General features: G+C 44.7%; 3 protein-coding genes across 3 annotated transcripts in view; 1 reads left to right on the forward strand and 2 right to left on the reverse strand.

Annotated features, from left to right (window-relative positions):
• Nucleotides 1-4,770, reverse strand: part of LOC134070585 (renalase-like) — a 31,954-nt gene extending 27,184 nt beyond the window's left edge. The window contains exon 1 of the mRNA XM_062526975.1: nt 4,672-4,770. Within this exon, the coding sequence (XP_062382959.1) occupies nt 4,672-4,770 (99 nt within the window). The remainder of the gene's footprint in view (nt 1-4,671) is intronic.
• A 7,450-nt stretch (nt 4,771-12,220) lies between these two features.
• On the reverse strand, nt 12,221-21,863 carry LOC134070587 (renalase-like). The gene is made up of 5 exons (XM_062526977.1): nt 21,662-21,863; nt 20,874-20,979; nt 20,273-20,418; nt 17,571-17,729; nt 12,221-12,303 (listed from the first exon to the last, which is right to left on the reverse strand). Exons 1-5 carry the CDS (start codon nt 21,777-21,779, stop codon nt 12,221-12,223), a joined length of 612 nt encoding a protein of 203 aa, XP_062382961.1. The 5' UTR covers nt 21,780-21,863.
• Nucleotides 21,864-22,445: 582 nt separating this feature from the next.
• lipf (lipase, gastric) overlaps nt 22,446-25,000 on the forward strand; it is a 19,037-nt gene continuing 16,482 nt past the window's right edge. Inside the window, exons 1-2 of the mRNA XM_062526376.1 lie at nt 22,446-22,512; nt 23,413-23,530. Coding sequence (XP_062382360.1) covers nt 23,423-23,530 — 108 coding nt within the window. The 5' untranslated portion in view covers nt 22,446-22,512; nt 23,413-23,422. The remainder of the gene's footprint in view (nt 22,513-23,412; nt 23,531-25,000) is intronic.

Consider the following 25,000-nt stretch of genomic DNA (forward strand, 5'->3'; position numbering starts at 1 on the left):
CTCCTACATAACAAACAAGACATAAAATAGGTCTTTATGGAGTGTGACAGGCAGAGGAGAAACTGCTGTTCCTGATGCTCCTCTGATGTTGGCAAAAATATATTCTAGGATGAGGATAGGGGTGGGGGTGGGGGTGGGGGTGGTGGTGGTGGTGGTAGTGGTGTAAACAGGGCACCCGAGGGTAGAACTTGTGGGTTTTTTTCGTATTTCAGAGATAGCTCGTGTTTAATTTGGTACCAAACACAGATATTTAGGGCAGCGACCTGAGGGCTTCGCGGCTGACGTCATCCACAGAGGAGCTATTTCGAGCTGGCGGTCAAAAGGTAGTCTGTTGAACTAGATGGGGCTTTTTTTTTTTTTTTTTTCGCTCTGGTTTTCACGGCCACGGAGAGTGAGCCACCTGGCCCACAACGTTCTAAATATATACGTTCAACCCTTACTATTCATTACTTGTTGACGTACAGATATGTAAAATGAAGAGCTCTTTTCCAAAACGCTATAAATCCATTTTTGAAAACATTAGAAAGTCATGTTATTTAATTGTGTATTTCATGTAATATCAATAAAAATACAGTTGTTTTGTTTTTTATTGAGTAGAGATAAATCAATTAAACATAACCCAATTACAGTTGCACTGAAATTATTTGGAAAACAACATATAAAAAATGTTGAAATGAAACTCCATTAAAATGGTGGATATAGTGTTCTGTAAAAGAACTCTTCAAATGTTTTTTTTATTATTTTTTTTTTTTAAGTTCTCTGATATGTGCAGCCAGAGTGAGTAAAATTTTCAATATGATTTGACTAAAACCAAGATCATGTTGAATGTGACAGATAGTATCACTTTCCTTCAGAAAAAAACCCCTCAAACAAACTAGTTCACACCTAAAGGGCAATAGGGCATCCGAGGCAAAGCATTGAAAATGCTTTCAAAACCAAATCCATTAATACTACAGTCATTTCCGGTGTATTAGCCGCATTGTGTATAAGCCGCAGGACAGTGTTTCATGCAAGTTAAAAGGAACAAAATCATACTAATACCATATTAACTGCCCCCCCTGTGTATTAACCTCATATAGCTGAAGAAATTCAAAATCAATGTATAAGCCGCGGCTAATAATGAGGAAATGACGGTAGCCGCACTCTGTGAAGGGCTGTTGGAAAGACACTCCTGGAAATGTGTGTGAAGTGTGTGTGTGAAGTGTTCCACATACAACAGTATCAGTTTAAATTTAGCTTTAGCGTTGGCCCGCCAGGGAACACAAAAAGCTACATATTCTGCCATAGGACTGCAGGCCAGAGTGCTTCTTTAACACGTACGACTAAGAATAAACCCCCCCCCCCCCCCCCTCTTCTCTCTGGATGCTGTTCAGGCCTTGGCCAAGAGGTTTTAATATCAGTCGCAGTATATTTTTGTGAGATAGCTATTTTCGGAGATTGCCATTTTATGTTTTTTTTTTTCTCCATCCTTTTTTCGTTCTTTTTTTTTCGGGGCAGGCTTAGCAGATGGAGGGAACAAAACCCTGGCACAGATTTGAGGATGGGAATCAATACCGACGTCCAATCGCCATCAGTGTTTCGTGTGAGCGATAGAGTGTGTGTGAGAGAGAGAGAGAGAGAGGGAGAGGGAGAGAAAGACCGAGAGAGATAGAAAGAGAGAGAGAGAGAGAGTTTCCAGCTCACAGCAGTGTGAAGTGTCCCGCACGCTATCTGCAGTGCACAGAGGAGAATAAAAAAGTGGGCTTGGTGAAAAGTCCTCTCCCCAATTTAGGGAGCAATTTAGTGCCCATTCTTTTCATTCATCTCCGCGTTTAATCCTTACCCCAGATTGGAGCGCTATCCCAAGATGGCAGTCGGCACTGGCACGCCATGGGGTGAGATTACCACTGGCTCAGAGAGAGAGAGAGAGAGAGAGAGAGAGAGGGAGAGATAGGGAGAGAGAGATAGACAGAGAGAGAGGGAGAGGGAGAAAGAGAGAGACAGACAGAGAGAGAGAGATAGACAGAGAGAGGGAGAGGAAGAGTGAGAGAGAGAGAGAGAAAGAAAGAGAGACAGACAGAGAGAGAGAAACAGAGAGATAGACAGAGAAAGAGGGAGAGAGAAAGAGAGAGAGAGAGAGAGAGAGAGAGAGAGAGAGAGAGAGAGAGAGAGAGAGTAAGAGGGAGAGAGAGAGAGAAAGAGAGAGACAGACAGAGAGAGAGAGAGAGGGAGGGAGAGAAAGAGAGACTCTGCCATGCAGGGATGCTTTCACAGCCTCTGTGCAGCTCTCTGACGGAGGGCCTCTAGTCTCGATCTCTCGCTCCAGCTATGCTGTTCATTCTCTTTTGGCAAGACCGCGCTCCCATCCTATTGACTGTGCGCCATTTGTAGAGGGGGCTGATTCTAATTTCTAGTGCAGCTCTTTTTGGATGGGGGGGGGGGGGGCTGGAGACTGGAGCAGAGAGTAGTGTGGTAGAGTGCTGTGTTGGGAATCGAGGCTAACTTCATATACTTCTCGTACCCCCAACCCCACCCCCCCTAAGTGCAACGGCATGTTCTCCAACTCTGTAACGAGTGCCCTCCATAAATCAACCCGGCGAGACGGGCAGTGGAGGAGGCTTCGCATGAAATGGTGAGAGAAGAAAATGCACATTAAAACAGATGCAGAAAAAGAAGAGAGAGATAGAGAGAGAGAGAGAGAGAGAGAGAGAGAGAGAGAGAGAGAGAGAGAGAGAGAGGAGGGAGGCCACCATCCTCGTCCTCCAAAATGTTAGTGTCATAACTGATTAAGGCTGAGTCCGTGCAGATGTCCTGTCCCGTCTGTAAAGTTTATCAACAGCACATTCAAACCCCATCAATGAACAGACTACCCCACACAGTAAGAAAGAGAGAGACACAAACTACGCACGAAAAACAAACACGTCTTACACGAGTGAAAATGAAACCACTAGCCACCTCCGTTGTTTCCAGTGACATTAAATAAGGGGCGAATAAGGTGGGTGGCTTGATGTCAGTCGGGGGGAAGGAATACTAATTAGCATGAGGCATTTCAGCACTAGAGTAAGCAGTATACTTAAGAACACGAGAGTAGAGCAAGCTGATATTTGCGTGCACTCTGGTGCGACTGTTTGTATATAGATACTGTACCATTTGTGGTAACAGTTTCAATTCACAGCTGTTTAATCAACTGATGAGCATCTCATTACTTACCCATGCTAATGAGACAGGAATTGGATGTACAACTATGCAGCTTTCAAGAGACTGTTAAGATGAGCTCAGCTTTATGAGGATGGGGAACCTGCTCTGCTGCCCTACGAGAGATGCATCACCATCACCTGTATAGGTGCAAACATGTGAATGTAAAAACAACAATGCTTGTTAATGTGCATCAATATTACACAGAGGACCTTCACCTCCAGTTGTTTTTTTTTGTGTGTGGGGGGGGGGCATTCTACATTCATGAGGGCTGAGTGTCCTTGTATGCTTTTCCTCCGTCTGCGACGGAAAGCGAGAGGCTGCCAGGCTCTTAGTATAAGACGAAACTCGAGGTATCATTTTCTCGACTAATCTTGCCTACAACGCTTATATAAGAGTAAGTGACCCAGTAAGAACAAGGCAAAAAAATTACTTGTTCTCCTTTGAAGCTTACTGTGCGTGTCTGAGTGTGTGCTCGTGTGTGTGTGTATGAGTGCGCGCGCGAGTGTGTGTGTGCGTGTGGGTGTCTGAGGGAGAAGAGAGGCAGACAGAGAGGGCGAGAGAGTATCCGTTTAAATAGGACGATGCTCGCACAGCCAGGGAAGCGGGCGAAGCATCTCCATCAGGCAGACAGTAAAGGGGATTACATCATTCCAGACACACAGACGGTAAAGCCAGCAAACCCAGACAGTCGTACTGTTCAGGGAAAACAAAAAAAAAGAAAAAAGAGACTTCCTCCAATTGGACGAAGATGATGTAACGTGGCATGCTAATTGTTTTCAAAGCATGAGCTGTAGCCTGAGGTGAATTGTAGGTAAAACGATACCAAGAACTTAAAAATGTAGCGAAGACCATTAGAAAAGTGAAGACCAACTAAACAAATCTTTATATATTTTTTGCTGGTTGATGTGATATTGTCATCTTTTTTTTTTTTTTTGCTGTTGTCGTTGCTGTTGGAACAAATGGCAAAGAAAGAAGCAACCTGAGACTAGAAAAAAAGAAAGGAACTATAGCATTGCTATGCTACTAATCACACAAGGTCAGAGCCCAAATCAAATTACACGGACCGAGGCACTGATTACCACAAAAGAGTGTGAGCCTGCCAAAACTAAGGGGTTTTTAAAATTTCATTAGGAAGGGTGAATTATGTTTTCCAATATCAACACAGTATCAAGGCCAACCCCACGAATGGGGGCAAAAGTGGGGTGGGATGAAGGTGGGGGTAAATAAAAAAGGTGAACGCAAAACATAAATATTGGGCCTAATGACCTGCACTGGTGAGAGCTCCCAACTGCTCCTTCCCTCAAGCAAATTCATCCCCAGCGATATGCCTCGTTGCCCCCTTGCTTTGCTGGCTTACATCGTGCCGGGGAGAAATCAATCACTCTGAGCCCCCCCCCCCCACCCCGCCCTCTCCTTTAAAGAGCGTTTGGTGTTTCTGGGAAGTTTGCTCGACTCATGCGGTGACGACAGAGGGACGTAAAAAGTGCGACTGACTGACATACGGTCTCTCTTGGGGGAGGGCGCGGGTGGGGAGTGGCGTGGAGGGAGTCGACCAGTGACCGAGACCGACGTCTCGTTTCCTGTACACGCCATTCCCCCGCGCGCGACACGGACGGTTAACGTTTGGCGAGAGTCTCTAAAGGCCAGGGCTGCCCATGCCGCTCACGTTATACACCAGGCATGGTGCACTGACACCGAGGGAGGAGATCAGCACTTATTCCCCCCCCCCCTCCCCCCACCTCTCACACACACACACACACACACACCTCCACACACCCCCTGAAATATCAAACAGAGGCGCGGAGGAGCGTAAACGCAGCGAACCTGCGCGAGGCTCGTAAACACCGCTCGACCAAACTTTTCGGGTCACGATTCACGGCACCGCTTGGAGCCGTAATTCCCCGTCTTCCAGAACCGCCCGAGAGAGAGAGAGAGAGAGAGAGAGAGAGAGAGAGAGAGAGAGAGAGAGAGAGAGAGAGAGAGAGAGAGAGAGAGACCCGGCCGGCTCTTTCCGACTGGGCCGCAGGGAACGCCGGAGGGGAAGGACGCAAGACGCTCCGGACGCTCCCGACGCTCCGGACGCTCCGATCACAGGCACAAATTTGCCTGACAGATTATAAAACCCATGGCTAGAGGAAACAGGGTGTGGTAACCGTGGTGATGACCTGTGATGGAAGCGTTTCACCAGCAAAAGATGATTCGGCTCATTGACGGCGGCTTATTGCGGTCATAGCCAAAGGCCTGCCAAAACTCCGACTTGACTTGGGCTCAAAGCTCTGCTAGCTCATCATTAGGAACTTAAATGTTCAAAAAAAAAAAAACGAAAAAAGCCAAATATCTGGCCACTTGATACGCCTAATAGTAACACATACATATACATATTCTTACATAACAAAAACAAACAGCAAATCACTATTACAATACTAAACAGGCCCTTTTTTTTTTTTTTTTTTTTAACAATGGCACGCACAAGCGCTCTCTCCGAAAAAGAACACGCCACAACGATGTCAGCCACCAGTTCCTCTTTTGAGGTCTCTCCTTCTTTCTGTCCGTCTCACAAAAGAAAAATAGCAGTTCCTCGTGCATGTTCGCGTGGCGCTCGCCAAACTGGAAGTGAAGTTTTCTATCTGATTGCAATTTTATAACGCATTCAAACCAACGCAGCAGCAGCCCCCCCTTTGGCACTTGCGCGGAGCGGAGCGGAGCGGGGGACCGTGTCTCAAACACCTGTTGTCCATTACGGTTGCATGCTATGGTTGCCGGGACGCGGGCTGGAGATACGAGGAGCCTGGGCCCGTGCCAACGTGCTCCAGGAGAGGAGAAGAAAACCGGCCGGCTCTTGGAAAGCAGAAGTTGCGCTATGAGCTGTTCCTTAGGTTATTTTTTTGGCGGGTTTTTTTTTTTCAGGCTTTTTTTTTTGGATGGGGCCCAGTATGGCTATGATATTTCGGTGTGTGTGCGTGTGTATGTGTGTGTGTGTGTGTGTGCGTGTGTGCCTGGGGGTGTATGAGTGAGAGAGTGTGGTTTCACTTGTGCTTGTGTGAGAGGCAGAGAAAAAACATTTTGAATGCTCATCCGTGTTTGTGTGGCCGTGCATCTATATGTGTGTGTGTGTGTGTGTGTGTGTGTTTGTGTGTGTGTGGGAGAGAGAAAGAAAGAAAGAGAAAGTGTATTTGTGTGTACAGTATGTGTATGCGTGTGGTGTGTGAGTGCATGAGAGAAAGAGAGAGATAGAAAGAGAAAGTGTGTGTGTGTGTGTATGTCTATGTGTGCATCTGTGTGTGTGTGGCATGTGAGTGTATGAAAGAAAGAGATAGAAAGAGAAAGTGTGTGTGTGTGTGTGTGTGTGTGTGTGTGTCTGTGTGGTGTGTGAGTGTATGAGAGGAAGATAGATAGAAAGAGAAAGTGTGTGTGTGTGTGTGTGTGTGTGTGGCCTGTGGCTGTTCAGTGCCCCTGACCAGGAGCGGTTTGGTTCTGGCGACTCGAATGGTCAAAGCTTGGGGTCACCACAGCAGACCTTCAGAACAGAGGCTTCAACAAAGAGGAAAAGAGGAAGAGGAAAAAGCTTGAACCTCTTATGTCATTTTAAGTGAAAAATGACTCCTGCCAACCCCTTGCCAAATCGACATTCTCGCCTCTCTCAAGTTCATTTCTGGCAAACTAGCTGCAACTCGATGTCAATGAAAAGAGACCTTTTTAGCCAACATGAGTCCAAATAACAGACATTTCACTAAATGACGAACAACATCCAAATGCTTAAGAGAAATATGGAAAGCGGTAGGGAGTGATGGATTGTGTGACAAAGTATGAAAGAATAAAGAGGGTGAGGTGGGGTGGGGTGAGGGGAAGGAAGGTGAGGGGTGGGGGCAGCACTCCAAGACCAAAAACAGAACTTTGTGAAGGAATTGAGTTGACTGTAATGGGGCCTGCATTTGAGTTCTGGGATTGGCATTGGCCAACTGCCCTGCACACATCACCCCACACTCTCTCTCTCTCTCTCTCCCTTTCTCTCTCTCTCTACCTCCCTCTACCCCTCTCCGCTTCAGGGTCCCAGGGAAACCGCTGACCCAAAATGTTCCTATAAGCAGAGCTCTGCGAGAGATGGCAAGGAAGAGGGAGTGGTCATGATTTGGGGGGGGGGGGGGGGGGAGTAAGGGAAAGGGGGGGGGGGTTGAGAACCATGGGGAGGGGGCTGGTTGGGGGGGGGGGGGGGGGTGAAGGGGTGCTATGAGGGCAAATAAGCAGAGAGGAACCGCACTGATTTACATCTGGCCAATCTTGGCCCCCACCAGTACTCTCTCCATTCATTCATCTTTCACAAATGATACATGGCCTCTGCTCTTTCCTCGCTAAAATCCCCCTCACACACACACACACACACACACACACACACACACACACACACACACACACACACACACACACACACACACACACACACACACACACACACACACACACACACACACACACACACACACACACACACACACACACACACACACACACACACACACACACACACACATCTGAACACCCCTCCACTTCCAGCCCCAGCACACATGGAGCCAGTGGCAAGGAGGCCAAGATATACCAGATGCTGAGGAGGGGCCTCCTGAACTCCCATTAGAATCAATAATTCCCCCACCCCAACTCCACTCCCCCCGCCCCCCCCCCCTTCACATGCCCCACCCCACCCCAACTCCACTCCCCCCGCCTCCCCCCCTTCACATGCCCCACCCCACCCCAACTCCACCTCCTCCCCCCCCTTCACATGCCCCACCCATAGACAGTAAAAGATATGGACAGAGCTATCACCTAGACGGCAGCAGAGACCGAGGAAGCAAATTTCAACGTTTTTTTTAGGTCTTCTTATTCCGTCATAGGTCTCCTGCGCAGGCTCAGATGTCGTACATGTGACGTAGGCACGTAGTCTGACCGAGTCTGACCTATGGCGACGCTTTACTTTCGCTGGACGCATGCGCCTTTAACACTTTAGCATTGACTTTCGAAAAACGTTAATTACTCAGCCGATAAGACAGTTACGAGATTATTATGTCAATTTCACAATGTAGTATGTACCCCGACAATAGAAAATGTTCATATAAAGGCTTAAAACGCTTCAGCTCTAACGTAATTTGATGTCAAAGTGGCGCTTACGCCCCATAGGATTCAATGGAATGGCCAGCTAGCCACGGTCTTCTCGTTAGCATGGCGGCCGCCATACTGTCTACACTCTCAGAACGTTCGCTGCCCCCTTGGCCCCACCCCACCCCAACTCCACCTCCTCCCCCCCCTACCCCCCCTTCACATGCCCCACTCCACTCCCAACCCACCTTCCGGAACTCCTCGACCTCAGAATGTATACGGAATACTTTCCTGATTCCAGAACCACGGATGTATGCAATGTATGTATGCATGTATGAATGAATGTATGTATGTATGAGCACATATACAGCACACCTCATATGCTGTGGAAATTATAAACATTCCCGGTAGGTAAAAACGTGGAAGCTATGCAAAAAAAAAAAAAAAAAACCTTCACGGGTATATGGTCTTTTGTTTCTCCTTAAACACTGCAAATGAAACCGCTATCCTGTGACATATTTTTTTTTCTAGAAAAAAAAGAAAAAAAGAAAGAAAGAAAGAGAAAAAAAAAGAACCACAAGTCTGATTCAGCAACCTCGGATGGGCGAGTTGCCATGGGCTTGGCCGCGCGACAGCAATACACTGTGTGTGTGTGTGTGTGTGTGTGTGTGTGTGTGTGTGTGGGGGGGGGGGGGTGGTTTTATGCAAAAGGTTCCAAGTGCAGAGTGACCTCTAGATTACATAATCGGCTGCTTCTGCATTCTTCCTCTCCATCCTCTCTCTCCACACACACACACACACACTCTCTCTCCACACACACACACACTTATACACTCTCTCTCTCTCTCTCTCTCTCTCCACACACACACACACACACACACACACACACACACACACACACACACACACACACACACACACACACTTATACACACTCTCTCTCTCACACACACTCACACACACCAGAAAGGAGAGGTGAAACAGGATTGCTGCCCATCCACCTCCACACCCCCCCCCCCCCCCCCTCAACACGCACACATTCCCTAACCCCCCCCTCGTCCCCTCTTCCCCCATTTTGAAACGTGATGGATGAAGGAGCGGGGAAAGCGAGTGACCTCCCGTGCCCTCGGCCAGCTGGCATTGTCCTGGACCTTCCTCTAATAGCCCCCGCTGAAATCTGGGTGGGGTTGAGGTGAGGGGGTGGCAGAGGGTGGTGCGGTGTGAGGTGGTGGTGTGCTGTGCGTTGTGTTGCGGGGTGGGGTGGTGTGTGCTGGTGTGCGGTGCGGTGCGGTGTAGTGCAATGTGGTTCGGTGTGGGGTGGGGTGGTGGTGTGGTGAGATAGTGGTGTGGTGTGGTGCGGTGTGAGATGGTGGTGTGGTGTGGTGTGCGGTGCGTGGTGGTGCGGTGTAAGGTGGTGCTGTGCAGTGTGGTTCGGTGTGGGGTGGGGTGGTGGTGTGGTGGGGTGGTGGTGTGGTGTGGTGCGGTGTAAGGTGGTGCTGTGCGGTGTGGTCCGGTGCAGTTCGTGACGTGATAGCGACGAGCTTGTTCCCGACACAGATGTGCCCCCCCCCCCAGCACATGTGGTTTCCACGGAAATTCAAGCAGCGCCGTGTTTCGTTCGTTCCTCCTCTCCTCGTGTTGGGCTTGGCGTCGGAGCCAAGACTAATGATATATCTCACGGTGGATTTTTCCTGGTGCATCCTCGGCTCTCCTGGAGGTTACCGTGTACGACTTCGGGAAACAGCTTGAGTCAGATGTTAGATATGCATCGGGAGACATAAAAGGATCTTCAAACAAAAAGAAAGTTTAAGAAAATAAAAAAGAAAGTTTAACTCATTGATTAACATCTGCGTGATATCTTCTGTCTGGACCGTCAACACGTCCTCCTACATAACTCTCATCTCCAGGGCTATTTCCTGTGTGATACAACTGCCATTTAAAATGCACAGAAGCATCCCCCTCTTGCTCAAAGCCTCGTGAAACCGAAGCGTTTGTAACCTGTGTCCACATAGCACAGCAATGGCGAAAGTAAAGAGGACATTAAAGTGTTCTCAGATTTAGTATACAACAAAAGACTCGGCGCACGTTAGATGTATTGCCAAACAGACTGATCCCAGTAGAGCCCGCGTTCAAGGTACTTCTGAGGCTTTTGTCTCCTTTTATAAAATAATGTTACGGAGATCAGATGAATCTACAAAGTTTGGCAAGATCGCCCGCTGAAAAAGTGGATGAGAGACTGAGAGCAAAGTAAAGTGGGGGAAATGAGAAAGAGCATGAATTGTGAAGAAATAGGTTCCCTTTTGTAAAGTTTCTTCAGAAAATATAATGTTCATACATGCAATCGTAATCCAGCTGGTTAACGTTAGTTGCTGAATATAGCTATTATGTGATGTTAATGAATAATGCAACGTCTTCATTGACAAGAGTAAGATGTGTAGATTGGTCATACGTGGACATATTCACATAGATTTAAAATACAGACACATACAGTCACACAGTCTCTCTCTCTCTCTCTCAAACACACACACACACACACACACACACACATACAAAGTCACACAATTGATTTTGGGATAAATTGATTCGAGTGTCGCAGTATCAATTCGCTGCAACACCATGAGAGGGAGGACGAACCCCAGTCCAGCGCCATTATCTGGTGGCGGTGGCGGCGTTGTGTATCCCAGTCTGGAGAGAATAGCGCTTGGGTCAAACGTACAACGAGAAGGGTTCCAGGGGGGGTTAAGGGAAGCGGAGTGGAACAGGAAGTCAGCAGCGTGCGGGGGTTTTTCTGTTGCTTGAATCGCTTTAAATTATTTCCAGATTGCATCGCAGTTCGATGCGCAAGTGACCGCGGCCAGCACCTGCCTGCTGCCCCCCGCTGGACGGACACCGGTACTACACGATCGCAAGGCAGGCAGGCAGGCAGATTGACCATATCAACTTTAGTGACTGAATATTTACATCGACTTGTAAATATAAATAGAAAATATTTTCAGCTTTTGGTATGTATGCATGTATGTAATATATGTATAAATATATGCATGAGTGTGAAATAGGTCAATAGTAATTTATCTGATCTTCTACATTTTAACAAGATGATGTATGTCATTCATAGATACACATTATGTCTATTTAACTGAGCTGTAATCAATTCCATAAAAGAAAATGTCATTAAGCCTCTTACAGCTGGGTTGAACAAAGCCTGGCAAAAATGTTGCAAGACTGGAAGAGACAAAGTGATTTTAAAAAATGTACCAACATCATAAAACAGGGCCTTCCTGAATGAATGCAACTTTTACTTTTTTTTAGAAAAACTAAATGTAGCGAATATTATTTGAATTCCATTGGTTCTCTGGGCTCTTCTCTGCTTTGACAAAAAATCTATATGTAGCCCCCGAAAAGTTGAAGTGACTTTTTTGGAGATTTTAATAACATATGGTGTCAAAAGACATGTCAGCAAAAACAAAGTAATATGGATGTGATGTGACTTAATGGGACACTGGGTGTAATGGGTATTTGTGGCAGTTGAATTGGACCGTGGCGGTGCTACAAAGGCACAAAGGCTTTGTAGGGAATGTCTGGAAATGCCTATGTTGACTATACTGTATATGACAAAGCAGTGTGTACTGAGGGTAAGGCTGTGTGTGTGTGTGTGTGTGTGTGTGTGTGTGTGTGTGTTTGTGGATGGGGGGGGGGGGGGGGTTCAAAGGAATTTGCTTAAATTGCTCCAGTATGGGACCCAAGAGAAGAAAAACTTACAATTTTATGGGCTGGGGGTTCTCTCAGTCAAAAAGAGTAAAAAAATAAATAAATAAAAAATGGTGCAGCCACGACAAGCACATTTCTCAAATGAGTCCGCAAATCCGCGTCTTATTGAAGTGGCTTTTAAAAGCATGGGGTTTGACAGAAAACTCCCATCAAATGGGGGCCCTTACAGAACTAAACCTAGCCTTCTCTACCCCACACTGGAACCATTGGCCTCCTCCTCATGTTCGTACCCAAACCCCTGTGGCTCGATCGTAAGCGAAGAACAGTTTGCTACGGAGTTAAAAACGATCTTTTTACATTATGGGTGACGTTTTCAAATGTTTGATTTGGTGCAAGTGCGAGCATGACTGTCACATGTATTAATGCGCCTTATATATTGAATTGTCAGCATCTTTTAAGGAGTATTTCTGTGACATGAGACATGTTGAAGTAATGGATGTCGACAGCTGCACGGATATCCTTGCATTTATTACACTTAGCAGTGATTTTGGATATCCAAACTCAGTCAGTGATTATGTCAATTTCATCAGCACAGGCTTCCTAGGAATTGACAACAATCACCTATCTGTTCTCAAATGTTTCTCTCAGTGAGTGCGGCACTTGAGTGCGGCACTTCCACACTGTTCCATTTCTGTTTGAATTTAAAGTGTAAATTTCACGAAGTTAATGCAATGTGCTTATTAACACTTTTGTTCTACACTACTACTCTACTGCGTTTTCAGGTCCTGAAACGAAACGATTAGAAAATGTTGTCTGCATTTTACAACGGTGTCCCGGGCAGACAATATTTGGAAACTGCAAACAGTATTGTGGTGGACAGAGAGTGTATTTAAAAACTAGAAAATGTAATTCCATGGAAGGAATTACCATTGCATGTAAATGCAAAAAGGTTACTGACATCATTGTATTAGGCCTATAGTTAAAAAGACAACTAGGCTACACAGACGAATAGATAAATAACAATAACCCAATTACAGTTCCACTGAAATTACTTGGAAAGTCACATTTAAAAAGTGATTTATGAAAATGCATCAAAATGTGGATATAGGCTATTTTGGAAAATAACTCTTCATTTATTAGAATTTGAAAAGACTGAAATGAAGTTGCCAACTTCAAACGAGTTGCAAGAGCTGACACTTTAGTAGTGAAACGACTGGTAGGATAGCTTATAGCCTTCATATCTACACTAATGCAGGTTAAAAGTAGGCATGATGGAATACGGAATACAATCTCATTCTCAAACAACGCCAATTAACGATGATGCAGCAACAGGTAGGATATCTAGCAAATGTAACGTTAGCTTACAGTAGGATATTTTATGTAGGCTACACATTTTACAGGATGAGCTAGTATGTTCTTCGAAGTGTGTTCAGGTGCGTGATTGTCCTAATAGGAATGTACAATAAGCTTAGGTTTTTAATTTGTGAATGATACCGAAAGCTTTAAATGATTGCCTGGCTGGCAAGTCTAACGACTAGCTTGCTAAACCCTGTTCGCCTTGCAGCCTACCCCGACGTTAAACGTTAGCCTGGAGCAAGTTTGGTTGTCGTTAGCTAAATACAGTGTTTACATTGACGTTAGGTTAGATTGTCTTTAGCTGTTGATAACGTTACCGAGAGCAAACCGGTTAGGCTACTGTAACGATATAAACAAATCAAGTAAGGAGTAGCCTAACAGGAGACAAGACGACAACGTCCTGGATTACAGTGGCAAAGTAGAATGTTTTCACAGCTGTAGACGTAACGTAACATTCACGTTTAGCCTGGTTTAGCGCAGCGGTGATGCCATGGCTTTGGTCAGAGAGGGTTAAAGCGGAGCTTTGGATCAGACTCAGAGATCCTTGATTACTGACAGCTGAGCACTGACGTAACAATTAGTCTTTGCCGCCAAAGGGTCTCAATGTAAACTCTATGGGAATTTTAAACTTTTTTATCGTAAATATCTCAAAAAGTATAAAGTTCACAAATGTGAAAAATACATAGAACAAATCTCCGTTACAAGACCTGTGTATGAGTGCTTGAATGACGTCAAACGGTTCAGTGGTTCTAGAGCCTTTGATGTTTGATTTTGGTCGGAAGCAGAATAATAAAGATAAGAAGAACAGGGATAACAGTACATTGCATTTGACATGCAATGTAAAAATGAAACATCGAACAGAATAGCCTAGTGTGCGGATGTAGCCTTTAACGGCTCCCAATGCCAGCACATGGCACCGTGGCCTCCTCCATAGCCAGACTGATGTAGAGCATGAAATGTTAAGCACCTTTGAGTACTACTCAAGAGTAGGACAGCACTACATAAATGTGGCACTTTCTGCATTTACCAATTTCATGACGACCTGTGTTTTAGTGTCTGAATGATGGGCTGAGTTTTGAAGTGCATCGTGACATGGCACAGCCACGGTCAATTAATAAAACAAGTCCACACACACACACACACACACACACACACACACACACACACAGAGACACAGACACACACAGACACACACACACAGACACATACAGACTGTGTGTCTGTGTGTGTCTGTGTGTGTCTGTGTGTGACAGACACACACAGACACACACACACACACACACAGTGATGATGTTCACACGACTCCAGCTCCATCTGGGTGCCTTCAGATGAATTTTTCAGCTGCCACGGAGACAGCATCCATGGAAACCCGTCCGACTGTGGCCCAATTCTCCTGTGCTGTGCGTGACACTGAAACCGCTTAGACAGATGCGGTCCGCTACAGACACTTACCCTTTACACTCCAGCACAGGCACACACGCACACACACCCAGGCGCACACACACGCGTACACACACAAACACACACACACACACACATAAAGGCACACACACACACAGGTGCATACACACACGCACACAGGCGCACACACACACACACACACATTTTACCCATGCACAGACGAAGACACATCCATGCACTTAACACATAAATGTACCACTCACACACTCTCACACACACAGCAAGTAGACAGACAGACACAGACATACACATACACACACACACACACACACACACACACACACACAAGCATGTAGTCGCACATTGCAATTCCGTTGGCGTTTCCAGCTGTCTCATCGCATTTCTCCCTCTGCCCTCTCATTCTGAGGTTCAGAATCGCATACCCCCGCCCCCCCCCTTCTTTTTTCCTCTCCACTTTTCTTCCTCCTCCTCCTCCTCCTCCTCCTCCTCTGCTCCTGAACACGACGGCTTCCTCTCCACACGTGCATTATTCACCGGTTTTCCCAGAAACCCACACGGCCCCAGAGGCCTCGCTAACTACCCGTACGCATCGCATTTCCATACAAGTCCACCAGGACGCTGCTTTATCATTTCAATAAATAAATAAACAGGAAAGGGGAAAGAGACGTTTTACACACACACACACGGAAAGGGAAAGGGACTATTACACAGACACACACACACACACACACACACACACACACACACACACACACACACACACACACACACACACACACACACACACACAAACTCTGCTATGTCCATTTGGATAGGGGCAACACTGGCCCCCGAGCATTTAAAATGTAGAGATGGCGCATTTAACACACGTGTGAAGGCGCGCGCACACACACACACACACACACACACACACACACACACACACACACACACACACACACACACACACACACAAGGTCCTGTGTCCTCCATGTTCGCCGACTGTGTAATTCACTACCGACTGAGACACACAACTCGGCCGACTGCCTCTCGTGTGTCAAACACACTGCTGGTACTGGCGAGTTTTGATGATGAAATGCATCTGGCTGACAATCTTATGTAGACTGCCTACATCAGAGGAAAGATCAAATGGATATACGATCCGACCAGGACGGACATCTTGAGAGGCATGTTCCATTTTTGATGTACATGCACTCTCCTATCACATCTCATCATGACTAAGGATCACTCCTCCACGTATCGACTGTCCAAAAACTGTAAATAAAAAGGGAATTACAAAAAAAGCAGAGCTGACTTTATATCGCTGTGGCCTGGCATGTTATGTATATTTTTGTGCATTTTGCCTTTATTCAGATGAATAGGACTGACAGGAGGCGAACGGAGAGAGAGGGGGAGAGAGAGAAGGAGTGAGAGAGAGGGGGTGGAGAAAGAAGGGGGGGGGGATCGGTAAATTACCTCAGGTTGGATTCTAAACCGGTCCCTGTGGGCAATTGGACCTGAATGTGGTACTGACACAGCAGCCTCTCGGGCCACAGCTACTTCCTGGTATATTTTGAGACATTTATCAACCTAGTGGTGAGTGAGAGAGGTATATTTATGGCTGTAGTAATATAATTACAGGTAATGTGATAAAGCCTGACTTGACTTCTCTGTGCTTTTAGTAATACGTAGTTACATACTGGAAAAAATGATTAGCTTGTAGGGCTAAAGGTCACTTTCTCCATTTCTTTTTAATATGTTCTGTTCTTGTAATAGCTTTCGCAGAGGAAAACTTGACTTCCTCTGTTTTTTTGGAAATAAAGTTATCTGGAAATAAAGTTTTGGCCAATCCTCTCTTTTTATAAGTCGTATTTCTTTTGTTTCTAGGAATAATAGCTTTTGTCTTACAGGTCCAGACAAGAGTTTGGAGTTTGGCACCTTATGCTGAGCATTCACATCTGGGGACGATTCATCTTCTTTTTTTTTGCATTTGTTGTGGCGAGAGTCATGCCAACAAGACTGGCAGTCCTTCTAAACTTAAACACACCAAGAGCAAAGCATCCCCGAATGTTCTAGAGCTTTCTGCTTGGAATGGCACCCACCACTCCACTGAGCTCCACCTTCACCAAGCAGCGGGTTAGTTCTGAAATTTCAAACGCTTTAAAAAACGCGCTAATTGTTCCCACTCGTATTTAGACCGAGCTTCTCTGTGATTGTCACCAGACAGCTGGAAAGATTTATGATTTGCAAATTGCAAAAACAATCTTCAGAAATATGCTTAGTCAGCCACAGTGTACAACATGGTGTGCATGTATGTGCGTGTATGTGTGTGTGTGTGTGTGTGTGTGTGTGTGTCTGCATACCATTGTGTATGTTTGAGCATATGTGTTACTGCTTGTGTGTGTAAGTATGTATATTTGTGCTTGTGTGTATGTGTGTGTAATGTGTATGTGTGTGTATGTGTGTCTGCATACATTTGTGTATGTTTGAGCATACAGTATGTGTTACTGCTTGTGTGTGTAAGTATGTATATTTGTGCTTGTGTGTATGTGTGTGTAGTGTGTATGTGTGTGTAATTTGTATGTGTGTGTATGCGTGTCTGCATACATTTGTGTATGTTTGAGCATATGTATTGCTTGTGTGTGAAAGTAAGTATGTATACTTGCGCTTTTTCCCCCACACCCGATGTGTGTGTGTGTGTGTGTACTGTATGTATCTGCATACATGTGTGAGCGCACGTGTGTGTGTGTGTGTGTGTGTGTGTGTGTGTGTGTGTGTGTGTGTGTGTGTGAGCGTGCATGTGTGTGTGTGTGTGTGTGTGTGTATGTATTTGTACTCACAGGAGCCCACGTCCCCTTGCAGCTGCAGTATCTGTGGGACCGGCATGGTGAGGACCACGGCGTCAAAGAGCTCGGGCTCGCCGTCCTTGCGACGCACTTCCCAGCATGCACCTCTCCGGTAGACGTGCGTGACGTGGCGGTCGAAGAACACCTCTGCTCCTGCTTGGGTGCGGAGGCGCAGAGTTGGCAATGATGCAAAAAAAAAGGGGGAGGAGAAGAGGAGGTACGGGCGGAAGGAAATGGAGAGAACAGAAAGAATGATAGAGAAGAGAAGAAAAAGGAAAGGTCAGATCAAAAGAGAGGGAGAGAGAGAGAGAGAGAGAGAGAGAGAGAGAGAGAGAGAGAGAGAGAGAGAGAGATTAAAGGAAAAGAGGGAAAGGAACGGGAAATAAATGGGACAAAAGAAATTATCCAAATCACACAGAGAAGAGATTGGGGTTTGTATGCAAAGGATGAGGATCAAGCCTTTTTATAAATGAGTTTGCGGATGGATGGAACTATCCCCCAAAATTACACCCAGATTGAGCTGCACGGAAGGAAGGCTATACCAGAGAACAAGAGCAAAGAGATGTCAACTTCACTCAATTCGTACCATGCACATTCATGCAAAAGTAAAATAAAAAAAACCTGGATACTACATCAGAAAATTAGCACGAGTCATTCCTCTCCTCTCCTCTCCTCTCCTCTCCTCTCCTCTCCTCTCCTCTCGTCTCGTCTCGTCTCCTCTCCTCTCCCTCTCCTCTTCCTCTCCTCTAGTCCTCACGAGTTCAGAGCCGACAAGGAGGGCCAAGAGTCATCCCCACCAGTCATGAACAACACACAGCTGAGTCCCTTCACAATCCTCAATGCTGAACATCTGTGAGATGAAATGTCTCTTCTGAAACCTCTCTCTTGATCAGAGCAACACATAAATCAACTGGATCACATGCCAAGCTTCCCCCCACGCTCTCGAGGAAAAGCGCAGGGAAGAAACATAGCTTGAAAAAAAAGGAGGAAAAAAAAAAGAAAACAGAAAATCCACGCTGGACTGAATCTGCAGCTGGAGTGTTCTGGACAATGTCAAACTGTTTACTTGTAACATACTTCTGACATAAGGAGTCAAGAGGAGAGGAGAAAAACAGCTCTCTCGACGACCCACAGCACCCATAAACGCTCAATTCCTTTTTTTTGGAGACGACGAACGTTGTGCTCGTTCAAAAGGCGGAAAGAAATAAGACATCTGAGGAGCAAATCGAATTGAGGCCAAGACGTGGTTTCTATCAAATCAAATTACTTTCCGAGGCAGTGAAGTTAGAGCAAGATCATCGTCTCATCCTTTTTTCTAAGTGGAGGAACATAATCAAAACCAATATTTCATTGTCACACGTAATCTTATGATGAGTTATTTATTGCTTCATTGTAATCGCATTCAAACTGCGCCCAGTAGTTAATATTCAATTACAAGACAATCATACACTCATCAGATTCCTCAAACTGGAGAATATAATACTAACAAGTAATATGAAAGTGATGGAGACTGAGGATAGCTACAAACAAATCAAATGGCAAAAAGCTCATGGCCTTACATTAGTAATAATTATACATTATACCACCGCTGTGTTGAATTTCCTATTATGTCGCTCTATACAGTTAATGTCAATTAACTTTTGATAATTGTGTTTATGGTCAAATCTACATTATTTTCTGTTTCCTGAAGAGCATGTCATCCACTATCCCTTACCTATATCAAGCCATTTGCAGACATGTGAACACAGTCATTAACACATGCAAAGCCCTCCTCTTATTAACGGACAATGAGCGGGTGTAAAGAGAGAATAACAGATCTGTGTTGTGAATAAGCCCTGACATCTTATAGATAACACAGAATGGAAAAATGATTTTACCTTTACCTTTTATTATTATTTGTATGTTGCTTTGGACAAAAGCATAACAATACCATAACTGTAACCTTGACTCTGTTGAATAAGGAGAGTTTGGTGCATGCCACAAAGCAACAGTGGACCAGAAACACAAATCTTGGACTATGAAATGACCACTAAAACATGTGAGAGTCTGAACGAAGACAACACTTTACCTTACCACTTAAAGTTGGAGATTCAGGTAGAAGTTGCTGTAGTAGCCTAATTGTAGTAGCCTAATACCAGTCTTTGGCTGCAAGGCAGGCAATCATATAGACAATAAAGTTCACTTAATTATTCATGTGGGTGCCAGATAAACATGAGGGGGTGTTAAATATCTGCTAAAATGGGCCATTCTATTCCTTAGCCTAATTACACAGTTGCTGCCTGAATGAGCTTGTAAAATAATATCTGAGCATGTTTTTGACAAACAAAAGTTGCATACCCAAAACCAGAGAACAGGGCCAAGTACTACTTTCATCCATTCTGTGTCATCTTTAAGAGACAAACTAGAGACAGACATGAGCTTCAGTCTCCGTCGACTGACCACTTCAGAGTCAGAGGATAGGACTGTGCTTGTCTACACCATGCAGATGAGATGACAAGAGGAGACAACCAGACAGAAACTTCCACTTACTGAAGGGAAATGATAATAACTAGGACCAGCGTATTTCTCAAACCATGTGCCAGTATGTCAGTCAGAGGAAATAGAAGGAGAGTTTTGTCAATACAAGATGCGATCAATTAAAAAAAAAAACTATCAATACAAGATGGTTTACCCCAACACAAAGCCCTACCACTTACCTGATTCTTTGAGGTAATGTTTGACTATGGAAGAGACTCCCTTTGGCGTCACATAGTTTGTCAGGCCCTCCTCCCGCGACATCATTCCCTCCACTGAAGTGACCAGAGGGGATAATACACCATGGGCCAACAGCTCCTCGTAGAAACTGCCAGGGAGAAACAAACCGTTAGTTCTGAGGAGTTTATTGTAAAAACAAATGAGACAAACAACAGCAACTTTACTCGGTAACAGCAACAAACAAACAATAGCTGCACATGTAAACATTTAACCTTTTGACAATGCTTACTGCTATGGTGTACATCACTGGAAATGGTACTGTAAAAAGGTATTAACTAGTTTTAACAACTGGTATAATTCAATCACCATCGCTTTACCCTGACAATCCTTCAGTAAATACAACACAAAAAGACACAGACTGATACTGGAAACGACACAAACTACAGTAGGCCTACTGTATGTGACAGACTAAGGGAGGGTGTGAATAGATAGATAGATAGATAGATAGATAGATAGATAGATAGATAGATAGATACTTTATTGATCCCCAAGGGAAAATTCAAGGGATGGGATGATGTGGTTGAGCCAGTATGAATGGGCTACCTCTGGTGTATCCGCGCGTAGTGAGGCGTGGATGTAATATACTGGGCCCCCAGATCCACTGTGCAGGCAGAATCTGTGGGACTTCTGCTCGTTGACATTCGACCCCCTGCAAAACAAGTGAACACCACTGGTGTGTACATTGTGATGTAGCACCGAGCAGAATTTCCTATCAAGTAGGTCAGTGTCTCAGGAGACAGCTAAACTTGAAATTACATCACAGCTGAGCTGTAACTGCCTCTGTCTCGCGTGCCAGTGTCTGCTTGAGGCACCTCGTCTGGGAGTGTACTGTAGGCTACTACTGTATTATAAAGTAGCCACTGTGTCACCTTGTCCTGAGTTGACTTAGCAAAAGTTGGCCGGCGGCTACTAAGTTTCAAATGACAAGGGAAAGTGTCACGTCCTGCACAAGCCTCAAACTACTCGTACCCTGTTTAGACGCCCATGCGATGGCTGGCATTAACATGGGCTATTTAATCTTATAGGGATGCCAAACGAACTGGAAGATGACTTGCAAGATACAAAACCCTGGTAATGTCACAACTGACAGGCAACCACAGAGAGCCTTACCAGTTAGCTGACCTGCTAGCTAGTTAGCCCCCGTTGTAAAACACAAGAAAAACAACGCACCGTTGGTTTTTGTATGGTGCAGACAATCAAAATGCACCATTGTTTCATACAGCTAGCTGTCTCTGGCTATCCCGGTTGTGTAAGCAAGCGTAGGAGATAGCAGCTACCTGCACAGGCTACATAAGATATGATAGCTAGCTAACATCAATTTTGCTGCTGACCTGCTCCACGAGATTTATCCCAGACGACAAGTTTTATTTTTTGTGGCATTTCTCTCCGAAGCAGACAAGCGCACACGCTACCAGTGAGGCCAGCCCCTACGATCAGAACACGCGACATTGTTTCAATTAGCAAAGAATGGATACAGAGTACAACTTGTGTTATCAAACTACTACAGCACTGGCTCCTCCACAGGCTGTTTGAATTCGCGTACGTGTTTGCCCCTTTAAGAGTTATGAAAGGCAGTAATTAAGTTGGCCGACCAAAAACCTTCCATTCTCTTTGTCGACTGAATGTGCATAGCAGTTTTGAAACATCAACTGCAGTTATAATTGCGTAGTGTTTTAGCAGCGCAGGCCTACCCTATATCAATGGACCTGAAGACATCATTAACATAGGCTAATTTATTTTAACGTCAGTAGCCTAGGCTATGCAACAGGTGCCTAAATATCAGCCAGACTAACCTTAGGGCAGAGACAAACCAAGTTAGTCTACATATACTTATGATGACAATGTGCTTATTTATGTTTCCCAATTTACGAGCCAAACGAATGCCAATGACACACAGCTCACTAGCATCTCCAAAATCAACATATGACAATCTTGTGATCTTACAGTGAAGAGGACACGTTTAATTACACATTTATCATTTTGCCTATAGGCCAATGATTGCAAGCATTCATTTGATCAATCAAGTTGATCAAAGCACATCACCCTGTTTCATTCTTGCAGCAAACTGTAAACACATCTCATTATCATACGGATTCTGACGTGTATCTACGTGTTTTACGTAGGTGACCGCATGACTATTTGTGCTCGCGGTTAGGAAGTAGCACTCAAGCAACTCTGTTGGGTAAGTGTATACATTGAATTACTTATTCTGCTTTAAGTTAATTTCTAATGCAATTATCGAAAATCAGATGAACCCAAATAACCTTGTCGCGTTAGCGATCTGATCTCTTCCACTTTGTTAGTGTAAAACGTGTAGCCTATGCAACTGTAAGCCTGTATGATACAAAGTTTCAGGGACAAACTGTGTTGTTTTTTGGATAGCCTGCCTTGTTAACACTGGTGCTTAAATTATGCCGTGTAAACATTTCGCCACGCAACATTGTTGCACATGGCTTTGCCTGCTTACTAACACGATATGACACATTTGTTAATGTTGCCTGAGTGTTAAGAGAAACCACATGCTTTAACATCTTGAACCATATTTAATGTGCAGACTGCTTAGATGATTGTTGAAAAATAGGCTACTTTTGAAACCCTTATGGTCCCTACAAAACGAATATGTCTCAACATGCTTTGTGATAAACACCCTATAGTGTGTTATCGCGGTTTCATATAGGCTACCTCCAAAAGCTGTGAACCTTGGAATGTAAATACAGACATATTGATCTATGGAATGCAGGTCACGTGGGACAATCCCCCTATCCCACCTCAGACAGAAAGCTGTATAATAATTGAACAGTAGAAATCTTTTTGATGACCTACTTAAAGTGTTCAAAATTAGAGTCATGTGTTGTTTGCCCATCACAGGCCTATGTTCCACCAAATAATGTTTCAGAACAGTGGTGACATTTAGAACCTGGTACATCTGAACAAACAGCTTTTTATATGAAAACATCTTTGCAAATGGCCATGAAAACATCCAGCTGGCACATGCTGTGTTACAGTAGTTAACTACAGTGGCATAAAGGGAGATTTGAGTTTTGACATCAAGTCTGTTCTGTATACCGGCTGTCTCTTACAGGGTGAAGAAGATGCAGTGGTTGGTATTGTGTGTTGGCCTCCTGTTCTGTGGCTTATCTCAAAGTAAGCCACATGCAATCAAGGATAAATGCATTGATCCAGAGGTCAACATGAACATTGTAAGTATTGTTTTGTGGTTGTTTGTTTGTTTGTTTGTTTTTAATAAGATAATTTAGGATATTTTAAAGAAGAATCCGCACACTTCAAGTCTTTGTGCAAAACAGCTTTACTGAGTGCTAGCTTTCGGTCGTTATACCTTCATCAGGCAGAGAATAAGATCATTTTGCCATCATAATTTAACACTTGTTGTTAATGATCTTATACTTTCTAAAATCAGCGGTACGTGGTTTTCACTTATGTTAGGCTACTTATGATGTCAATGTGCTCGATAGCCTAAACGTAGCCAAATGCCAATGATACTAGTCATCTCCAAAAACCATGCGACAATCTTTGGGGATAGGTCCTCTTATTAAAGTGCAGAGAACAAGATGGAGTTGTTGGTACTGTGTGTTTGCTTGCTTCCTCTTCTGTGGCCCATCGCAGAGTGTGAGAGAGTCATAACAACAAAAAGACAGTAAGGGTCAGTTTAATGGTAGAATATAGCCGTGAGATCACTTTTGTCAGGGAAAGTTTCATTTCACATGTCAGGCAGTTTCATTTCCCATGTTTACCAGTTCATGTGACAGGGAGGGAAGCTGAATCATACAGATATACATATCTGCATGGCTGTACTCTGTTGCAATCACTGAACTTTACTCCCATTGCCTGCATGTCAGAAACAATGCCATTGCCAACTCATACTGGCACTGAGAGTCTCTGTCTCTCGCTCGCTTTCTCTCTGTGTGTGCGTTTGCGTGTGTGTGTGCGTGCGCGCACGTGTGTGTGTGTGTGTGTGCGTGCGCGCACGCGTGTGTGTGTGTGTGTGTGTGTGTGTGTGTGTGTTGTATTCATGTCACCTATACTGACACATTAGGTCACATGACACAGTTAAAGGTCACTGAGTTCATGCCTCATGCGGGAGATGCGAAAGTCAAGACACAGAAATATTGACAGTTTGTATAGTTGATATATTGGAACTGATGTTCAGATTAGTCAGTCTCTCTCTCTCTCTCTATCACTCTCTCTCTCATTCTCACTCTCTCACACTCCCTCTCCCTCTCTTTCTCACTCTCTCTCTGTCCCTCTGATTTAATCATTCTTAGGTGTATTGTGTGTAAGTGGTCATAAGCCATTTGTTAATTAAGGGTCTAGTACAGTGTACTTCACACGTTAGTACAGATGTTAAACACACGTTAGTTCAGATGTTAATGTCATCTCTAAGACAGACAGCGTGAGGTGTGAGGTGCAATGTGTTTAGGGTGTGAGTCTGAGTCTGAGTCTGTACTTGACAGCCTAGCACCATTCACAAGATAGGGCCCTGCCTGCACCACATTCCAACTACATCACTGTAATAGTGTTTTTTTTTTTTTTAACTAAAACATTAAGAGTCAAGTTGTCAAATTGTAGTCAAAACACTATTTGAAGCGAATGAATTGCCCGTCTTGCCCTATTTGTTTTAAACACAAACCTTTGCAATGATTAGGCACGTT

Source organism: Sardina pilchardus, chromosome 22 (genome assembly GCF_963854185.1).
Source record: "Sardina pilchardus chromosome 22, fSarPil1.1, whole genome shotgun sequence".
Taxonomy (NCBI): domain Eukaryota; kingdom Metazoa; phylum Chordata; class Actinopteri; order Clupeiformes; family Clupeidae; genus Sardina; species Sardina pilchardus.

Coding starts and splice junctions, on each gene's coding strand:
- LOC134070587 (XM_062526977.1), bottom strand. CDS start 21,779: ATGTCGCGTGTTCTGATCGTAGGGGCTGGCCTCACTGGTAGCGTGTGC. Junction 20,419..20,873: donor TACGCGCGGATACACCAGAG/GTAGCCCATTCA, acceptor TCTCCCTGGCAG/TTTCTACGAGGAGCTGTTGG. Junction 12,304..17,570: donor GCAAGGGGACGTGGGCTCCT/GTGAGTACAAAT, acceptor TTAACTCCGTAG/CAAACTGTTCTTCGCTTACG.